The sequence below is a fragment of the Moschus berezovskii genome, chromosome 9, assembly GCF_049115385.1.
Source record: "Moschus berezovskii isolate FMDL1 chromosome 9, NW_MosBer_1.0, whole genome shotgun sequence".
NCBI lineage: Eukaryota > Metazoa > Chordata > Mammalia > Artiodactyla > Moschidae > Moschus > Moschus berezovskii.
In genome coordinates this window covers 32,929,880-32,951,889 of record NC_142468.1, presented here as the reverse complement: position 1 = coordinate 32,951,889, position 22,010 = coordinate 32,929,880, and the positions used below count along the sequence as shown (strand labels likewise).

Below are 22,010 nucleotides of genomic sequence, written 5' to 3'. Positions count from 1 at the left end.
AATTTGCAACAAAAACTTTCTGAAAATGCTTTCTTAGACTCCAGAATTTACGAAGGCAGATGAAGAAGAGGTGAACTTTCCAGGAACCAACTTTGATGAAGTAATTGATATTGTACAGGTAACAAAGCTTAGCAATCCTGTGAATTTATTTTTCTAGTATTTTTTCATGTGACTTGATTATCTTATTTTTTTTTAAACTTAATTTTTTCTTTTTTTTTTTTTTGCTGCACCATGCAACATATGAACTGCCAGGGGATTCCCCTGAGACTTTATTTTAGAGCAGTTTTGGTTCACAGCAAAATTGAGAGAGATGTACAGAAATTATCTGTATGTTCCCTACATCCACACATGCATAGCCTCCCCCATTATCAATATATCCTAACAATTTTAATTTTTTAAAGTTGATGTATCTACACTGACACATCATATTCAAAGTATGTAGGTGACCTTATGTTGTACATTCTATGGATTTGGAAAAACGTATTCATCATTACACTGTTATACAGAGTATTTTCTCTGCCCCCAGGTCTTCTGTGTTCTATTTATCCTTCCCCTTAACCACCCCTGTCCCTAGAAGCTATTGATATTCTTACTGTCTTCATAGTTTTGTCTTTTCCAGAATGTCATATGCTTGGAATCATACAGTATGTAGCTTTTTCAGATTGGGTTCTTTCTCTCAGTAATATTTACTTAAGTTTCCTCCATATCTTTTCATGGCTTGAAAACTCATTTCTTTTTAGCATTGAATAATATTCCATTGTCTAAATGGATCACAGTTTATCCATTCACCTACTAAAGGACATTTTGGTTGTTTACCAGTTTTGGCAATTATGAATAAAGCTGCCATAAGTATCTGTGTACAGATTATGTGTGGACATAAGTTTTTAACTCTTTTGGGTAGTTATCAAGGAGCACAATTGCTGGCTTATATGGTAAAAGTATCTTTCCATTTGTGAGAAACCACTAAACTGTCTTGTCATCCTTGCTGTACCATTTTGCATTCTCATCAACAATGAATGATAGTTCCTGCTCTTTCATATCCTTGCCAGCTTATGGTGTTGTCTGTATTCCAGATTTTGTCTATTCTAACAGGTGTGTAATGATATATTATTGTGTTTTAATTTGCATTTCCCTGATGACATATGATGTGGAGCATCTTTTCAAATGCTTGTTTGCCATCTGTACATCTTCAATAAGCTGTCCAAAGGTCTTTGACCCAATTTAAAGTTTGGGTTGTTCTCTTATTGTTGAATTTTAAGAGTTTTTTGGTATATTTTGGTTAACAGTCTTTATCAGATGTGTCTTTTGCAAATATTTTCTCCCAGTCTGTAGCTTATTTTCTATTCTCTTGGCAATCTTTTTCACAGAGCAAACATTTTTAATTTGAATGAAGTCCAGCTTCTCAGTTAGTTTTTTCATGGGTTGTCCCTTTAGTCTTATAGCTAAAAAGTCACCTGATGCAAAGAGCTGACTCATTTGAAAAGACCCTGATGCTGGGAAAGATTGAAGGCAGGAGAAGGGGACGACAGAGGTTGAAATGGTTAGATGGCATCACCGACTCAATGAACACGAGTTTGGGTAAACTCCAGGAGTTGGTGATGGATAGGGAGGCCTGGCATGCTGCAGTTCATGGGGTCGCAAAGAGTCGGACATGACTGAGTGACTGAACTAAACTAAAAAGTCATGGCCATACCCACAGTTATCTAGGTTTTCTTCTGTGTTATCTCTAGTTTTATAGTTTTGCATTTTAATTTTAGGTCTATAATCCATTCTGAATTAATTTTTGTGAAGGGTGTAAGCTCTGTGTCTAAATTTATTTTTTTGCCTGTGAATGTCCAGTTCTTCCAGTGCCATTTGTTGAAATGACTTATGTTTGCTCCATTGTATTGCCTTTACTCCTTTGCCATAGAATAGTTGACTGTATTTATGTCGATCTGTTTCTGGGTCCTTTATTCTGTTCCATTGATTTGTCTGCTCTTTTGCAGATAAAACAACTGCCTTGGTTATTGTTGCTTTATAGTAAGTCTTGAAGTTGGATCTTGTCAGTCCTCCGACTTTATTCTTCACCTTAGCTTTATTCTTCACCATATTAGCTATTCAGGGTCTTTTTCTTCTCCATATAACTCTTAGAGTAATGATATCTCCAAAATAACTTGTTGAGATTTTTCTTGGAATTACATTGACTCTGTAGATCAATTTGGGAAGAATTGACATCTTAATGTTATTTAGTCTTCCTCTTCATGAACATGGAATATTCCTTCACTTATTTAGTTTTTGATTTCATTCATTTGAATTATAAACTTGTCCTCATAGATCTTGTACATGTATTGTAGATTTTATACCTAAGTATTTCATTTTAAGGGCACATGCTAATGTAAATGGCATTGCATTTTTAATGTCAAATTCTGCTTGTTCACTGTTGATACATAGGAAAGTGATAAACTTGTGTATGTTAACCTTGATTCCTACAACATTGCCATAATTGCTATTTAAAAACAGGAGTCTTTTTGTTGTTTTTTTCTAGATATTCTACATATATAATCGTGTCATCTGCAAATAAAGGTAGTTTTATTTCTTCCCAATCTGTATACCTTTAATTTTCTTTTCTTTTCTAATTACATTAGCAGGGACTTCTTAGTGCAGTGTTGAAAAGGAGTGGTGAGAGGTGATGACATTCTTGCCTTTTTTCTCATGGTTGAGTATCTTTTGACCATCACTATTATGTTATAGTGCTTTGAGAAGCTTCCTTTTACTTTGCAGCTGAATATATTTTAAAATTATAAGGTTGTTTTTCTGTAGTACAGTGTTTATGCTTTGTTGCTCAGTCGTATCTGACTCTTTGAGACCCCCATGAACTGAAGCCCACCACGCTCCTCTGTCCATGGAATTTTCCCAGCAAGAATGCTGGAGTGGGTTGCCATTTCCTCTTCCAGGGGATCTTCCTGACCCAGGGATCGAAGCTGCATCTCGTATGTCTCCTGCATTGCAGGCAGATTCTTTACCCGCTGAGCCATCAGGAAAGCTTTATCACCTAGCTGCCTCCATGGAACTTTATTGTTAGTTGTTTCCACCTGCATCTCTTCTCTCTTGCTTCCTACTTCCTTTTTTTTATTCCCTTTGGTTTCCTTCTCTCCAGTCTGTTCCTTCTTCTATTTTGTCTGTTTTAATTTCTGGATTATTGACAAAGTTACAGCTTAGTTCATATTGAGGAAAAAAGTTGGGAGGGGTCTAAAATCCAAGAGAAGAACCCATATAGCAGGAAGAGTTATAGAAATGATAGAAATGGTTAAATAGAGAGAAAAATTAGGAGAAAGTAAAATATTAGATTGGTACAAAACTAATTGTGGTTTTGCATTGGTTAACTTTACCACTTGATATTGGAATACATTCTTAAATGTGGTTATGTTATACATCATTTTAATGCACATTTCTTGCTTTATGTTTTTTGCTGATGAATTATTACTTGCTTTTTATATGTATTTTAGACTACTGAAATGATGTTAGACAAAAAGCAAATTTGAATGATTTTCTTATTCGAGTTAAAAATTGGTTATGAAGCAGTGGAGACAACTCACAACATCAGCAATGCATTTGGCCTGCTAATGAATGGTAATGAATGTAAAGTGCAGTGGAACTGCTAATGAGTGTAAAGTGCAGTGGTAGTTCAAGAAGTTTTGTAAAAGAGATGAGAGCCTTGAAGAGGAGGAGTGTAGTGGGCAATCAATGGAAGTTGACAACTAATTGAGAGCAACCATCAAAGCTGACCCTCTTACAACTACATGAGAAGTTGTCCAAGAACTCAATGTCGACCATTCTATGGTCGTTTGGCATTTGAAGCAAATTGGAAAGGTGAGAAAGCTTGATAAGTGGTTGTTTCATGAGCTGCCTACAAAGGAAAAAATTCATCTTTTTGAAGTGTTACCTTCTTTTATTCTATGCAACAATGAGCTGTTTATTGATCAGTTTGTGATGTACGACGAAAATTGGAATTTATGCAACCATCAACAACCAGCTCAGTGGTTAGACTGAGAAGAAGCTCCAAAACACTTCCCAAAGCCAAACTTGCACCAAAGAAAGTATCATGGTCACTGGTAATCTGCTGCTGGTCTGATCCATTACACCTCTCTGAATCCTGGCAAAACCAGTACATTTGAGAAGTATCCTCAGCAAATTGGTGAGAATAAACCAAAAACTGCAATGCCTGCAAACAGCATTAGTCAACAGAAAGGGCCCACTTCTTCTCCACAACAACACCTGACCACACATCACACAACCAATGCTTCAAAAATTGAATGAATTGGTCTATGAAGTTTTGCCTCATCTGCCATATTCACCTGACCACTCCTCAACCAATGACCACTTCTTTAAGTATCTAGACAACTTTTTGCAGGGAAAATGCTTCCACAACCAGCAGGAGGCAGAAAATGCTTTCCAAGCATTTTTTGAATATGCTAGAGGAATAAACCAACTTATTTCTTGTTGGCAAAAATGTGTTGATTGTAAGGGCTTCTATTTTGATTAGTAAAGATGTGTTTGAGCCTAATTAGAATGATGTAAAATTCAGGTCCTGAAACCACAATTACTTTTGCACCAACCTATATAAAGGATGGGAGAAAAGATTATAGAACATAGAGACTACTTGAATAATGATGTGTCAGTAGACGTCCAAGAAGACATTTGTTCATGTTTCTTAGACTTTCAGAACTATGACCAGCTTTATTTATCATAAAATAAAACCTTATTTTAAATATTAAGATATTTGTAATATATTAATGTTACTTGCTCACTGGTATGCTTTCTCTTGTGAGCTCCACATGAATGTCTTGAAGGCAAGAATATTATTTATCTTTATGTTCCTAATGTGTAGAATTGACATCAGACAGCTGTTCAATGTACAAGTGCAAGAAACATAGAAATAGCAAAGAATCTGGACTTCAAAGAGGAGTGTTTCTACCTTTGCTCTGCCACTTAATAGCTGTGGACTTCATTTTTCATTTACACTTTTTAAAGATCCTTAACTTTTTTTGAGGTATATACTGGATTATTTACAGATAAAATAATATGATATCTGTGATTTACTTCAAAATGATAGTGAAGGGGAAAGTCGATGGGGGAAGTATAGATGACATAGAGCTGGTTATGAGTTGGTAGTTTTAAAGTTGGGGAACAGGTAGGTGGGATTCTTGTCATTTATATATAGTGCTATTTTTTTTAGCTTTAAATGTATATAAACATGTATATTTTTCATAACAGAAAGTTTAAAAATTCTGGAAATAACACTGGATCATGATGTGATGGCACAATTAATGTGTAAGATAACCTAAATGCATTTTTGTTGTTCAGCTGTTAAGTCATGTCCGACTCTTTGAGACTCCATGGGTCTCATAGCACATCAGGTTCCTTTGTCCTCCACTATATGTTCCATAAGAGTAACAGCAATATTTGGAAGTATCAGTTTTACTGTGATAATAAATTAATAAATATATTGGGGGAAATGTTAGTAATGTTTTATGCAGGAATAACCAAGTTCTCTAGTTTGTTTTTGACTATTTAAAATTAATACCAGGTTTTAAAAGACAAAATAATTGTATAGAGTTTCTTCAATGTGATTTACATGACAAATGTGTGTATTATAAATGATGTAATTCCACCAACTTAGAAAATGATATTTATTAATTTAGAAGTATTGGTTAATTCACCTACTTAAGTTCCCTACCTATACTTGTCTTTCAGTAAGTGTTGAACAGTTACTTGAATGTAATAGTTCTTTTTTAAATTGTTACCAGGAAGAAGAAAAATGTGATGAAATTTCAGAATACTCTGAACCAATTCTGGAGTTTAATAGAAGTGTTAAAGCTGTTTCTACAAAATATAATGGCCCTCCATTTCCGCCGGTTGCTTCTACTTTTCAGCCCACTACTGATATTCTGGATAAAGTAATTCAGAGAAAAGAAACATTGGAAAATAGCTTAATTCAGTGGTGAGTTTATAGTGTTATTGGGGTGAACAGAATTGTAGTAGCAAGTATAAATAGAATGTATTAAGTTTTGGTTGAATATTTTCCTTGTCTCTGTTTATTAAATTTTTTCTTTCCTCTACTAGTCACTGGACACTATCTGATGTGATGCTGAGGGTTTAACTAACTGTTAGAGGTATTATTTCTGTTCTTGAATATTTGTACTTAGGCTGTCTATTATGGCAATGGAGGCTATTGTTGAGTGACAAAAGCATTAAAAATGTTCACGTTCTTTAATCCAATGGTTCATTTCTTGAAATTTATCCTAAGGAAATAATTACTTATACCAGTAGGCCATAGAATACTTATCACTTGTAGTGCTTTCTGCAAACAAGGCACTGTTTTATTATGTATATAAACTTATGAACTCTATTTTTATACCTATTTTAACCTGTGAGAAGCCTTAAAGAAGTTATGGAATAAACTATACAACTGACTGTTAATACAGTTAGCAAGATTGGTTTAAAAGTATATTTAATGATATCAGTTCAGTTCAGTCGCTCAGTCGTGTCCGACTGTCCGTGACCCCATGAATCACAGCACGCCAGGCCTCCCTGTCCATCATCAACTCCCGGAGTTCACTCAAAATCACGTCCATCAAGTCGGTGATGCCATCTAGCCATCTCATTCTCTGTCGTCCCCTTCTCCTCCCGCCCCCAGTCCTTCCCAGCATCAGAGTCTTTTCCAGTGAGTCAACTCGTCTCATGAGGTGGCCAAAGTATTGCAGTTTCAGCTTTAGCATCAGTCCTTCCAATGAACACCCAGGGCTGATCTCCTTTAGAATGGACTGGTTGAATCTTCTTGCTGTCCAAGGGACTCTCAAGAGTCTTCTCCAGCACCACAGTTCAAACATCAATTCTTTGGCACTCAGCTTTCTTCACAGTCCAACTCACATCCATACAAGACCATTGGAAAAATCATAGCCTTGACTAGACAGACCTTTATTGGCAAAGTAATGTCTCTGCTTTTTAATATGCTATCTAGGAGAAGGCAATGGCAAGCCACTCCAGTACTCTTGCCTAGAAAATCCCATGGATGGAGGAGCCTGGTAGGCTGCAGTCCGTGGGGTCGCTAAGGGTCGGACACGACTGAGCGACTTCACTTTCACTTTTCACTTTCACACATTGGAGAAGGAAATGGCAACCCACTCCAGTGTTCTTGCGTGGAGAATCCCAGGGACGGGGGAGCCTGGTGGGCTTCCGTCTATGGGGTCACACAGAGTCGGACACGACTGAAGTGACTTAGCAGCAGCAGCAGCAGCAGGTTGATGATAGGAGAAGGAAATGGCAACCCACTCCAGTGTTCTTGCCTGGAGAATCCCAGGGATGGCAAAGCCTGGTGGGCTGCCGTCTGTAGGGTCGCACAGAGTCGGACACGACTGAAGCGACTTAGCAGCAGCAGCAGGTTGAGCATAACTTTCCTCCCAAGGAGTAAGCGTCTTTTAATTTCCTGGCTGCAATCAGCATCTGCAGTGATTTTGGAGCCCAAAAAATAAAGTCTGACACTGTTTCCACTGTTTTTCCATCTATTTCCCATGAAGTGATAGGACCAGATGCCATGATCTTAGTTTTCTGAATGTTGAGCTTCAAGCCAAATTTTTCACTCTCCTCTTTCACTTTCCTCAAGAGGCTTTTCAGTTTCTCTTCACTTTCTGCCATAAGGGTGGTGTCATCTGCATATCTGAGGTTATTGATATTTCTCCTGGCAATCTTGATTCCAGCTTGTGCTTTTTTTTTTACCTTTTATGTTTTCTCTGATTTTTGTACAATGGACATCTGTTACTTGTATAACAATAATAATAATAAAGAAGCCTGTTAGCTTCTCTGAAGAAATATAAGAAATATACAGAAGCAGTCTCCCATTGTGTTTCCTTTCCTTTTCCTCTCCTACTTTCCCTTCCTAATAATGACCTTGAAAATAAATTTTTTCCCTTTTTAGAGGAAAATCTACCTGTGTTGCAGTATATATTTTTACTTCTTCGAAGAGAGTGCAGCTGGTCTTCTTTTCCAGCTTTGATCTTGTTGGGGTTTTATATGTGCTTTCAGAGTAAGGAACCCAACATTTTAGGTGCATGATATGCCAGATAATCATTGACCTAACCTTATTTTGAATTTATGAGGTCTTTTAAACTTCTCATTAGACTGATCAGAAAGATTTTAATTTGATAAACTATCTTTCACACAGAGATTTGATGTGTTTTGCTGGGAGATATTTTTGAGTTTTTTCTTCTTTTCTTAGTTCAGCTTTCAGGATGACTACTTTCACATGTAAATTTTTGTGTCTGTGGGTACCAGTTATTTTTAAGGGTGATATTTCTAACCATTTATATATTTCAACTAAATTTAGGAATCCTTAACTTTTTTCCCTCAGGGTAGAACAAGAAATAATGTCAAGAATGATCTCTGGGCTCATTCCAATCCAACAGCAGGCCACAGCTAACATCAGTGTCTCAGTTAGTGAGGCGAGTGAGCCAGTGACTTCTGACATTGGTAAGTAAAGTGGAATCTTTTAGCTTTTTTTGTTATTAAACGACAAAACCTTCAGGTCATTGCAAATTTATATATTCTAGAAATCACGTAGTCCTTAGTTGACAAAAGATAAAAGTCCTCTTCTTTTCAGTATGACTTCTCAGTTCTCTGTAGAGGAAGTTATTTCTCCCTTACCTTCTTATTCCACACTGTAGCATTCAGATTATTCTACCAGGCTCTATCCCCTTCCCCCTAAATCTCTGTTATTTCCTGTAGCACTTTGTGTATGTGTATCTTTGTTATAGTAACTGTCAAATTGTATTATGATTGGTTTGTATATCTGTCTCACTCACTAGTTTTTAAATTACTTATAAATAAGTGTTTTTCTCATTTAGAGCCTAACTTTTTAAAAAATTAATTAATTTATTTTAATTGGAGGCTAATTACTTTACAGTATTGTAGTGGTTTTTGCCGTACACTGACATGAATCAGCCATGGGTGTACATGTGTTCCCCATCCTGAACCCCCCCTCCCACCTCCCTCCCTATCCTATTCTTCAGGGTCATCCCAGTGCTCCAGCCCTGAGCACCCTGTCTCATGCATCGAACCTGGACTGGCAGTCTATTTCACATATGATAATATACATGTTTCAATGCTATTTTCTAAAGTCATTCCACCCTCGATTTCTCCCAGAGTCCAAAAGTCTGTTCTTTATATCTGTGTCTCTTTAGCTGTCTCGCATATAGGGTCATTGTTACCATCTTTCTAAATTCCAAATATATGCATTAATATACTATATTGGTGGTTTTCTTTCTGACTTTCTTCACTATGTATAATAGGCTCCAATTTTATCCACCTCATTAGAACTGATTCAAATGCATTCTTTTTAATAGCTGAGTAATATTCCATTGTGTTTATATACCACAGCTTTCTTATCCATTCGTCTGCCAATGGACATCTAGGTTGCTTCCATGTCCTGGCTATTGTAAACAGTGCTGCAATGAACATTGGGGTACACGTGTCTTTCAGTTCTGGTTTCCTCAGTGTGTATGCCCAACACTGGGATTACTGGGTCATATGGCAGTTATATTTTCAGTTTTTTAAGGAATCTCCACACTAGTTTGCATTCCAACCAATAGTGTAGGAGGGTTCCCTTTTCTCCACACCCTCTCCAGCATTTATTGTTTGTAGACTTTTTAATGGGAGCCATTTTTACTGGCTGTGGTTTTGATTTGCATTTCTCTGATAATGAATGATGTTGAGCATCTTTTCATGTGTTTGTTAGCCATCTGTATGTCTTCTTTGGAGAAATGTCTGTTTAGTTCTTTGGCCCCTTTTTTGATTGGGTTGTTTATTTTTTTGCAATCGAGCTGCAGGAGTTGCTTCTATATTTTTGAGATTAATTCTTTGTCAGTTGCTTCATTTGCTATTATTTTCTCCCATTGTGAAGGCTGTCTTTTCACCTTGCTTATAGTTTCCTTCATTGTTCAAAAGCTTTTAAGTTTAATTAGGTCTGATTTGTTTATTTTTGCTTTTATTTCCATTACTCTGGGAGGTGGTTCATAGAGGATCCTGCTATGATTTATGTCAGAGAGTGTTTTGCCTTTTTTACTCTACGAGTTTTATAGTTTCTGGTCTTACATTTAGATCTTTTATCCATTTTGAGTTTATTTTTGTGTATGGTGTTAGAAAATGTTCTAGTTTTATACTTTTACAAGTGGTTGATCAGTTTCCCCAGCAGCACATGTTAAAGAGAATGTATTATCTCCATTGTATATTCTTTCCTCCTTTGTCAAAGATAAGGTGTCCATCAGTTCAGTTCAGTTCAGTCGCTCAGTCGTGTCCAACTCTTTGCAACCCCATGAATCACAGCACGCCAGGCCTTCCTGTCCATCACCAACTCCCGGAGTTCACTCAGACTTATGTCCATCGAGTTGGTCATGCCATCCAGCCATCTCATTCTCTGTTGTCCCCTTCTCCTCCCGCCGCCAATCCCTCCCAGCATCAGAGTCTTTTCCAGTGAGTCAGCTCTTCGCATGAGGTGGCCAAAGTATTGGAGCTTCAGCTTCAGAATCAGTCCTTCCAATGAACACCCAGGGCTGATCTCCTTTGGAATGGATTGGTTGGATCTCCTTGCAGTCCAAGGGACTCTCAAGAGTCTTCTCCAACACCGCAGTTCAAAAGCATCAATTTTTCGGTGCTCAGCTTTCTTCACAGTGCAACTCTCACATCCATACATGACCACGGGAAAAACCATAGCCTTGACTAGACGGACCTTTGTTGGCAAAGTAATGTCTCTGCTTTTTACTATGCTGTCTAGGTTGGTCATAACTTTCTATCCAAGGAGCAAGCGTCTTTTAATTTCATGGCTGCAATCAGCATCTGCAGTGATTTTGGAACCCCAAAAAATAAAGCCTGACACTGTTTCCACTGTTTCCCCATCTATTTCCCATGAAGTGATGGGACCAGATGCCATGATCTTAGTTTTCTAAATGTTGAGCTTCAAGCCAAGTTTTTCACTCTCCTCTTTCACTTTCATCAAGAGGCTTTTGAGTTCCTCTTCACTTTCTGCCATAAGGGTGGTGTCATCTGCATATCTGAGGTTATTGATATTTCTCCCGGCAATCTTGATTCCAGCTTGTGCTTCTTCCAGCCCAGCGTTCTTCATGATGTATTCTGCATATAAGTTAAATAAGCAGGGTGACAATATACAACCTTAACGTACTCCTTTTCCTATTTGGAACCAGTCTGTTGTTCCATGTCCAGTTCTAACTGTTGCTTCCTGACCTGCATACAGGTTTCTCAAGAGGCAGGTCAGGTGGTCTGGTATTCCCTCTCTTTCAGAATTTTCCACAGTTTATTGTGATCCACACAGTCAAAGGCTTTGGCATAGTCAATGAAGCAGAAATAGATGTTTTTCTGGAACCCTCTTGCTTTCTCCATGATCCAGCACATGTTGGCAATTTGATCTCTGGTTCCTCTGACTTTTCTAAAACCAGCTTGAACATCTGGAAGTTCACGGTTCACGTATTGCTGAAGCCTGGTTTGGAGAATTTTTAGCACGACTTTACTAGTGTGTGAGATAAGGGCAATTGTGTGACAGTTTGAGCATTCTTTGGCATTCCCTTTCTTTGGGATTGGAATGAAGACTGACCTTTTCCAGTCCTGTGGCCACTGCTAAGTTTTCCAAATTTGCTGGCATATTGAGTGCAGCACTTTCACAGCATCATCTTTCAGGATTTGAAATAGCTCAACTGAAATTCCATCATCTCCACTAGCTTTGTTCGTAGTGTTGCTTTCTAAGGCCCACTTGACTTCACATTCCAAGATGTCTGGCTCTAGGTCAGTGATCACATTATCGTGACTATCTTGGGCGTGAAGATATATTTTGTACAGTTCTTCTGTGTATTCTTGCCACTTCTTAATATCTTCTGCTTCTGTTAGGTCCATACCATTTCTGTTCTTTATCGAACCACAGGTGCGTGGATTTGTCTCTGGGCTTTCTATTTTGTTCCATGGATCTATGTTTCTGTCTTTGTGCCAGTACCATATTGTCTTGATGACTGTGGCTTTGTGGTATAGTCTGAAGTCAGGCTGGTTGATTCCTCCAGTTCCATTCTTCTCTCTCAAGATTGCTTTGGCTATTCAAGGTTTTTTATATTTCCATACAAATTGTGAAATTATTTGTTCTAGTTCTGTGAAAAATACTGTTGGTAGCTTGATAGGGATTGCTTTGAATCTATAGATTGCTTGGGATAATATACTCATTTTCACTATATTGATTCTTCCAATCTATGAACATGGTATATTTCTCCATCTATTTTTGTCATCCTTGATTTCTTTCATCAGTGTTTTATAGTTTTCGATTTATCAGTCTTTTGTTTCTTTAGGTAGATTTATTCCTAAGTATTTTATTCTTTTCGTTGCTATGGTGAATGGAATTGTTTTCTTAATTTCTCTTTCTGTTTTCTCGTTGTTAGTGTATAGGAATGCAAGGGATTTCTGTGTGTTAATTTTATATCCTGCAACTTTACTATATTCATTGATTAGCTCTAGTAATTTTCTGGTGGAGTCTTTAGGGTTTTCTATGTAGAGGATCATGTCATCTGCAAACAGTGAGAGTTTTATTTCTTATTTTCCAATCTGGATTCCTTTTATTTCTTTTTCTGCTCTGATTGCTGTGGCCAAAACTTCCAAAACTATGTTGAATAGTAGTGGTGAGAGTGGGCACCCTTGTCTTGTTCCTGACTTTAGGGAAATGCTTTCAATTTTTCACCATTGAGGATAATGTTTGCTGTGGGTTTATCATATATTGCTTTTATTATGTTGAGGTATGTTCCTTCTCTGTCTGCTTTCTGGAGGGTTTTTATGATAAGTGGATGTTTAATTTTGTCAAAGGCTTTCTCTGCATCTATTGAGATAATAATATGGTTTTTATCTTTCAATTTGTTTATGTGGTGTATCACATTGATTGATTTGCAGATATTGAAGAATTCTTGCATCCCTGGGATAAAGCCCACTTGGTCATGATGTATGATCTTTTTAATATGTTGTTGGATTCTGTTTGCTAGAATTTTGTTAAGGATTTTTGCATCTATGTTCACAAGTGATACTGGCCTGTAGTTTTCTTTTTTTGTGGCATCTTCGTCTGGTTTTGGTATTGGGGTGATGGTGGCCTCATAGAATGAGTTTGAAGTTTACCTTCCTCTGCAATTTTCTGGAAGAGTTTGAGTAGGATAGATGTTAGCTCTTCTCCAAATTTTTGGTAGAATTCAGCTGTGTAGCCGTCTGGTCCTTTGCTTTTGTTTGCTGGAAGATTTCTAATTATACAGTTTCGATTTCCGTGCTTATGATGGGTCTGTTAAAATATTCTGTTTCTTCCTGATTCTGTTTTGAAAAGATATACTTTTCTAAGAATTTGTCCATTTCTTCCGAGTTGTTGATTTTATTGGCATATAGTTGCTGATAGTAGTCTATTATGATCCTTTGTATTTCTGTGTTGTCTGTTGTGATTTCTCCATTTTCATTTATAATTTTGTTGATTTGATTCTTCTCCCTTTTTTTTTTTTTGATGAGGCTGGCTAATGGTTTGTCTATTTTATCTATCTTCTCAAAGAACCAGCTTTTAGCTTTGTTGATTTTTGCTATGGTCTCCTTTGTTTCTTTTTCATTTATTTCTGCTCTAATTTTTATGATTTCTTTCCTTCTACTAACCCTGGGGTTCTTAATTTCTTCTTTTTCTAGTTGCTTTAGGTGTAGAGTTAGGTTATTTATTTGATTTTTCTCTTGTTTCTTGAAGTAAGCTTGTATTGCTATGAACCTTCCCCTTAGCACTGCTTTTACTGAATCCCATAAGTTTTGGGTTGTTGTGTTTTCATTTTCATTTGTTTCTGTGCATATTTTGATTTTTAAAAATTTCTTCTGTGATTTAGTGGTCATTCAGAAGCATGTTGTTTAGCCTCCATATGTTTGTATTTTTAATAGTTTTTTTTCCTGTAGTTGACATCTAATCTTTTCTCATTGTGATTAGAAAAGACACTTGAAATGATTTCAGTTTTTTAAAAATTTACCAAGGCTAGATTTATGGCCCAGAATGTGACCTATCCTGGAGAAGATTCCGTGTGCACTTGAGAAAAAGGCAAAATTCATTGTTTTGGGGTGAAATGTCCTATAGATATAAATTCGGTCTAACTGGTCCATTGTATCATTTAAAGTTTGTGTTTCCTTGCTAATTTTCTGTCTAGTTGATCTATCCATCGGTGTGAGTGGGGTATTAAAGTCTCCCACTATTATTGTGTTACTGTTAATTTCCCCTTTCATATTTGTTAGCATTTGCCTTACATATTGCAGTGCCCCTATGTTGGGTGCATATATATTTATAATTGGATTGAGTCTTTGATCATTATGTAATGTCCTTCTTTGTCTCTTTTCACGGCCTTTATTTCAAAGTCTATTTTATCTGATATGAGTATTGCTACTCCTGCTTCCTTTTGGTCTCCATTTGCGTGAAATATCTTTTTTCAGCCCTTCACTTTCGGTCGGTATGTGTCCCTTGTTTTGAGGTGGGTCTGTTGTAGAGAGCATATATGGGGTCTTGTTTTTGTGTCCATTCAGCCAGTCTTTGTCTTTTGGTTGGGACCTTCAGCCCATTTGCATTTAAGGTAATTATTGATAAGTGTGATCCCATTGCCATTTACTTTGTTTTTAGGGGTTCAAATTTATGAACTTTTTCTGTTTCCTGTCTAGAGAAGATCCTTTAGCATTTGTTAAAGAGGTGGTTTGGTGGTGCTGAATTCTCTGAGCTTTTGCTTGTCTGTAATTGGGGATGGACAGGGAGGCCTAGCGTGCTGTGATTCATGGGGTCGCAAAGAGTCAGACACGACTGAGCGACTGAACTGAACTGAACTGAAAGCTTTTGATTTCTCCTTCATATTTGAATGAGATCCTTGCTGAGTACAGTAATCTGGATTGTAAGTTTTTCTCTTTCATCACTTTATAAGTATGTCCTGCCATTCCCTTTTGGCCTGAAGAGTTTCTATTGAAAGATCAGCTGTTATCCTTATGGGAATCCCCTTGTGTGTTATTTGTTGTTTTTCCCTTGCTGCTTTTAATATTTGTTCTTTGTGTTTGATCTTCGTTAATTTAATTAATATGTGTCTTGGGGTGTTTCGCCTTGGATTTATCCTCTTTGGGACTCTGGGTTTCTTGGACTTGGGTGGCTATTTCATTCCCTGTTTTAGGGAAGTTTTCAACTATTACCTCCTCAAGTATTTTCTCATGACCTTTCTTTTTGTCTTCTTCTTCTGGGACTCCTCTGATTTGAATGCTGAGGTGTTTAATATTATCCCAGAGGTCTCTGAGGTTTTCCTCATTTCTTTTAATTCTTTTTTCCTCTCTGCTTCATTTATTTCCACCATTCTGTCTTCTGCCTCACTTCTCCTGTCTTCTGCCTCAATTATTCTACTGTTGGTTCCCTCCAGATTTTTTGTTCTCAGTTATTGCATTATTCATTATTGATTGACTCTTTTTTATTTCTTCTAGGTCCTTGTTAAACCTTTCTTGCATCTTCTCATTCCTTGTCTCTAGACTATTTATCTGTAACTCCATTTTGTTTTCAAGATTTTGGATCATTTTACTATCATTATTCTGAATTCTTTTTCGGGTAGACTCCCTATCTCCTCCTCTTTTGTTTGATTTGGTGGGCATTTATTGTATTTCTTTACCTACTGAATATTTCTCTGCCTTTTCATCTTGATTAGATTGGCCTTTCTCTATGCTGGAAGTTTGTGGTTCCTCTTTATTGTGCAGGTTCCTCCCTGTGGATGTGGTTGGACAAGTGGCTTGTCAAGGTTTCCTGGTTAGGGAAACTTGCATTGGTGTTCTGGTGGCTGGAGCTGGATCTCTTCTCTGGAGTGCAATGAAGTGTCCAGTAGTGAGTTTTGAGGTGTCTATGGGTTTGGTGTGACTTTTGGCCACCTGTATTTTAATGCGCAGGGTTATGTTCCTGCTTTGTTGGAGAATTAGCTTGGTATGTCTTGCTGTGAAACTTGTTGGCTCTCGGGTGGAGGTTCGTTTCAGTGTAGGTGTGGAGGCTTTTTGATGAGCTCTTGTCAATTAATGTTCCCTGGAGTCAGGAGTTTTGTGGTGTTCTCAAGTTTTGGATTTAAGCCTCTTGCCTCTGGCTTTCAGTCTTATTCTTACAATAGCCTCAAGACTTCTCCATTCATACAGTATTGATGATAAACCATCTAGGTTAGTAGTGAAAAGATTCTCCACAGTGAGGGACACCCAGAGAGGTTCACAGAGTTACATAGAGAAGAGCAGAGGGAGGAGGGAGATAGAGGTGACCAGAAGGAGAAGAGGGGGAATCAAAAGGGGAGAGAGGAATCTGGCTAATAGTCACTTCCCTGTGTGCTCTCCACTGTCTGGAACACTCAGAGAGGTTCACAGAGTTACACAGAGAAGAGAAGAGAGAGGAAGGAGATAGAGGTAACCAGGAGGAGAAAAGAGGGAATCAAAAGGAGAGAGACAGATCTAGCCAGTGATCAGTTCCCTTAGAGCCTAACTCTTGAGTGACACCTAGTGATAAAATCATTTTGTCATGTTAGAAGAAACTTTTTTGAAAGAAGACATCTAGGAAGACAAATCCGAAAGAAAACCAAAGTCAATTCATCCAAATAATTGCTCCAAGAATATTTCAGAATCTGTTGAAAAAGCAGCAGATAGAAAATGTCAGTCAAAATGAAACTGAAATAAAAAAGAACTAGAAGCTAAAAAAATGGCAAAGCACCATGAAATATGCCTTGGAGAAACAGGCAGTTGGACTCCCATAGCTTTTGGTCAAGATTCTAGTTGTGGAGATGGTATTCAGCAATCCCAAGACAAGGAGACCAGCCCAGGAAAGCAAATAAGTATCTCCAGAGATTCATCCAGTTTATAAGGAATATTATCCAAACTGCCAGATACTTTTTCCTCATTGCTAGGGCAGAGTGTCTTGATGGCATATTTTGGAGTGTTTGTATTCTCCAGCAGTCTCTCCTGCTAACACAAAGCAGGGCTAGTAACGGTCCTCTTCGCAGTCCATCGCATGGGTCAAGTGGTGGTTTCAGTGAACTCAGGCTTTGTCACCTTAAGGAAAGATGGTCTAATATAGAGGGTATTTAGATTCTGTTCTGTTGTCTTTAAAAGCATGTCTGTTCACTTCTGTTTTCCTATACTTGAGTAGGGCTTTTAGGTTTTATAACAGAGATATTCTGATTTTTTATCATGTTGAAACAGTGAATTACAGGAACTAAAAAGGAGACATATATTTTTGAATTTAGGTTTAGGATTATGGTAGTCTTTGCTGTGGTAGCTCCAGAGTAAATTGTTATTACTTACCTCTCAATAAGTGATCCCAAGATATCTGTACCTACCTTTTAGGGAATTCTGAGTAATACTGCCATAGTTGTACTAATTAAGGAGTACTCTTTGAGAGGTCATATTTCCATCAAGTTGTATTGATCACTGTTTACATGTTTTCCACACAGAGCTTTAGAGATACAGTCACTTTAAGCCTAATAAAGTCTCTTTAGGACGTTTTACTGACATCCTATATTCATATAAGTGAAAATTACAACCCATTTGGAAAATTAATATACTTGTAGAGCTGCTGACATCAAGCCCCTGAACTCTTAAAAGTTTGAAGAGGATTATCTGTAGTGTTAGTAATGGATGTATCTGAAACTAGAAGGAAGTAAGGTTTGTCTTCATTTTTATGAAGAAGCTGCCATTTCTCTAAATATCTCCCTATAGTCCTTGTGTTTATCAGGATATATCACAGGATTTCCTGATCCCTTTCTTTTGGAAATGTAGACTTTTTTCAGATAAAAACCTTTAAAGTGGCTGCACATCCTTTTTAATCACTAAATTTTGTAGTGGTAGGGAAGAGGCCATATAAGTAAGTTTTCATTTGAATGTTTTCTTCCCCTGTTTGATTTCTTTAGAGATGATGTTCATTATGTGAGTTTCCATCTTATTGTCTTGCATAGTAAGTAGATTTTGTATTTTCATTCAATTCCTCGTTATACCTTCTCATGCATATATGTTCGCATCTCTAAAATTATAAGAATTAAGACTTAGAATGCAAGCATGTTTCTTTCACACTTATTCTAAAATTCTTCTATTTTTTAGTGGAAGGAACAAGCAGTGGTGCCCTCCAACTTTTTGTCGATGCTGGGGTTCCTGTGAATTCAGGCATGATCAGGCATTTTGTGAATGAAGCTCTTGCTGAGACCATTGCTGTCATGCTAGGTGACAGAGAAGCAAAGAAACCAGGTCCTGTTGGTACAGGTGTTTCTGGGGATGTTTCAACAAGTGAAACACACTTGCCGGTAGGTGTGACTCTTTTTCATGACTTGAAGTCCTGGGCAATTTTTAATACCTTGTTAAAGAACAGTAAAATGGACAGATTTTAAATTGGGTCATAAGATCATAGTTTGTGGTGGAGATTGGTTTATTGTAGCTATGATTAACAATAAAAATTACCCTTGTACTTTATTTTAAAAACTCTAAAATCTTAGAAAGTATAATACAGTGAACACCTGTGTATGCTTTATCTACATTTACCAATTGATAACATTTTGACACCTTTTCTTTGTCTTTGTATGCTGTGTATTAGATATTCTGTTTTTTTTTTTCCCTTTGGCTGCATTGGGTCTTCATTGTAACACGTACACTTCTCTTGTTGTGGAGCACGGGCTCTAGAGCCCATAGACTCAGCAGTTGTGGTGTGCCGGCTCTCCAGTTGTGGTGCACAGGCTTAGTTGCCCCGCAGCATGTGGGATCTTAGGTCCTTGACCAAGTATTGAACGTTCATCCCCTTGGAAGGTGAATTCTTAACCACGAAGGATGTCCCTATATATTCTTTAAAAGTCATTTGACAGTTGTAGATGTCATGATACTTTACTTCTAAAAGCATCAGCAGTATGTCCTAAGAATAAGATTCTTTATTACATATCCAAAATACCATTATTATGCCCCCCAGTTAGAGTCCATATTTGAATTCCTCCAGTTGTTCCAAAAGTATACTTACAACTTTTTTCTTTTTAAATTCAAGATATAGCTAACAATCACATGCATTGCTTTTGGTTCTTACATAAACTGATATTTTTAATCTTTAAAAGAAAATATATTTTAAGCATTTCTGTTATTGTTTAATCAACATTTCTATGTTAAATAGTTTCTAATCACACATTTCATGCAAAGATGGGCTCGATAAAGGACAGAAATGGTATGGACCTAACAGAAGCAGAAGATATTAAGAAGAGGTGGCAAGAATACACAGAAGAACTGTACAATAAAGATCTTCACGACCAAGATAGTCACGATAACGTGATCACTGACCTAGAGCCAGACATCTTGGAATGTGAAGTCAAGTGGGCCTTAGAAAACATCACTACGAACAAAGCTAGTGGAGGTGATGGAATTCCAGTTGACCTATTTCAAATCCTGAAAGATGATGCTGTGAAAGTGCTGCACTCAATATGCCAGCAAATTTAAAAAACTCAGCAGTGGCCACAGGACTGGAAAAGGTCAGTCTTCGTTCCAATCCCAAAGAAAGGCAATGCCAAAGAATGCTCAAACTACCGCACAGTTGCACTCATCTCACACGCTAGCAAAGTCATGCTCAAAATTCTCCAAGCCAGGCTTCAGCAATATGTGAACCGTGAACTCCCAGATGTTCAAGCAGGTTTTAGAAAAGGCAGAGGAACCAGAGATCAAATTGTCAACATCCGCTGGATCATGGAGGAAGCAAGAGAGTTCCAGAAGAGCATCTATTTCTGCTTCATTGACTATGCCAAAGCCTTTGACTGTGTGGATCACAATAAACTGTGGAACATTCTGAAAGAGATGGGAATCCCAGACCACCTGACCTGCCTCTTGAGAAACCTGTATGCAGGTCAGGAAGCAACAGTCAGAACTGGACATGGAACAACAGACTGGTTCCAAATAGGAAAAGGAGTGCGTCAAGGCTGTATATCGTCACCTTGCTTATTTAACTTATATGCAGAGTACATCATGAGGAACGCTGGGCTGGAATAAGCACAAGCTGGAAATCAAGATTGCTGGGAGAAATATCAATAATCTCAGATATGCAGATGACACTACCCTTATGGCAGAAAGTGAAGAGGAACTCAAGCCTCTTGATGAAAGTGAAAGAGGAGAGTGAAAAGGTTGGCATGAAGCTCAACATTCAGAAAACAAAGATCATGACATCTGGTCCCATCACTTCATGGGAAATAGATGGAAAAACAGTGGAAACAGTGTCAGACTTTATTTTTTTGGGCTCCAAAATCACTGCAGATGCTGATTGCAGCCATGAAATTAAAAAGACGCTTACTCCTTGGAAGGAAAGTTATGACCAACCTTGATAATATATTAAAAAGCAGAGACATTACTTTGCCAACAAAGGTCCATCTAGTCAAGGCTATGGTTTTTCCCGTGGTCATGTATGGATGTGAGAGTTGGACTGTGAAGAAAGCTGAGCGCCGAAGAATTGATGCTTTTGAACTGTGGTGTAGGAGAAGACTCTTGAGAGTCCCTTGGACTGCAAGGAGATCCAACCAGTCCATTCTAGAGGAGATCAATCCTGGGTGTTCATTGGAAGGACTGATGCTGAAGCTGAAACTGCAATACTTTGGCCACCTCATGCGACGAGCTGACTCACTGGAAAAGACTCATGCTGGGAAAGGTTGGGGGCGGGAGGAGAAGGGGACGACCGAGAATGAGATGGCTGGATGGCATCACCGACTCTGTGGACATGAGTTTGAGTGAACTCCGGGAGTTGGTGATGGACAGGGAGGCCTGGTGTGCTGTGATTCATGGGGTCACAGAGAGTCAGACACGACTGAGCGACTGAACTAACTAACTAACTAATCTATTGTAGCAAGTTGGAATTATACAAAACCACTCCCAGTGGGCAGGGAGGAGAGGAAGTATCCAGGTAGGAGAGTGGGAGTTGCAAACTATTGGGTTTAAGATAGGCTCAAGGATGCATTGTACATTATCATATGTAAAATAGATAGCCAGTGGGAATTTGCTGTATTACCAAGGCACTCAAAGCTGGTGCTTTGTGACATCCTACAAGGGTGGGACAGGGAAGGAGAGGGGAGGGAGGTTCAAGAGGGAGGGGAAATATGTATACCTGTGGCCAACTCATATTAATGTATGGCAGGAACCATCACAATATTGTAAAATAATCCTTTAATTAAAAAATTTAAAAAATAATACAAGGATGTATTGTATAACACAGGGAATATAGCCAGTATTTTGTAGTAACTGTAAATGGACTGTAACCTTTAAGAATTGTATAAAAATTTTTTTAAAACCAAAAAAAAGAAGAAATTATGCAAAACCAGAATATACTCTGTATTCAGTTCAATTCAGTCGCTCAGTCGTGTCCGACTCTCCGCGACCCCATGAATCACAGCACGCCAGGCTTCCCTGTCCATCACCAACTCCCGGAATTCATTCAAACTCATGTCCACAGAGTCGGTGATGCCATCCAGCCATCTCATTCTCTGTAGTCCCCGTCTCCTCCCTCCCCCAACCTTTCCCAGCATCAGAGTCTTTTCCAGTGAGTCAACTCGTCGCATGAGGTGGCCAAAGTATTGCAGTTTCAGCTTTAGCATCAGTCCTTCCAATGAACACCCAGGATTGATCTCCTTTAGAATGGACTGGGTGGATCTCCTTGCAGTCCAAGGGACTCTCAAGAGTCTTCTCCGACACCACAGTTCAAAAGCATCAATTCTTCGGCGCTTGGCTTTCTTCACAGTCCAACTCTCACATCCATACATGACCACGGGAAAAACCATAGCCTTGACTAGACGGACCTTGGTTGGCAAAGTAATACTCTGTATTACCAACTCTTTAAAACTTCATAGTCAATTCTGATCCTGTCGATAGTAAAGACATCATTTTATATTAGTGAAACATTTAAACTGACTCATTTAAAGTATAAACATAAAGTTATATGTTTGATATTT

General features: G+C 38.0%; 1 protein-coding gene across 5 annotated transcripts in view; it reads left to right on the top strand.

Moving 5' to 3' along the window:
* Window positions 1–22,010, top strand: part of KIAA0586 (KIAA0586 ortholog) — a 132,131-nt gene that overhangs the window by 40,132 nt on the left and 69,989 nt on the right. For all 5 annotated transcript variants that reach the window (XR_016038178.1, XM_055436633.2, XM_088839563.1 and 2 more), the window contains exons 19-22: window positions 38–118; window positions 5,787–5,980; window positions 8,387–8,505; window positions 18,157–18,356. Coding sequence is in view for 4 of the 5 variants with exons in the window: in XM_055436633.2 (XP_055292608.2) it covers window positions 38–118; window positions 5,787–5,980; window positions 8,387–8,505; window positions 18,157–18,356 (594 nt within the window). In the remaining variant the exon portion in view is untranslated. The remainder of the gene's footprint in view (window positions 1–37; window positions 119–5,786; window positions 5,981–8,386; window positions 8,506–18,156; window positions 18,357–22,010) is intronic.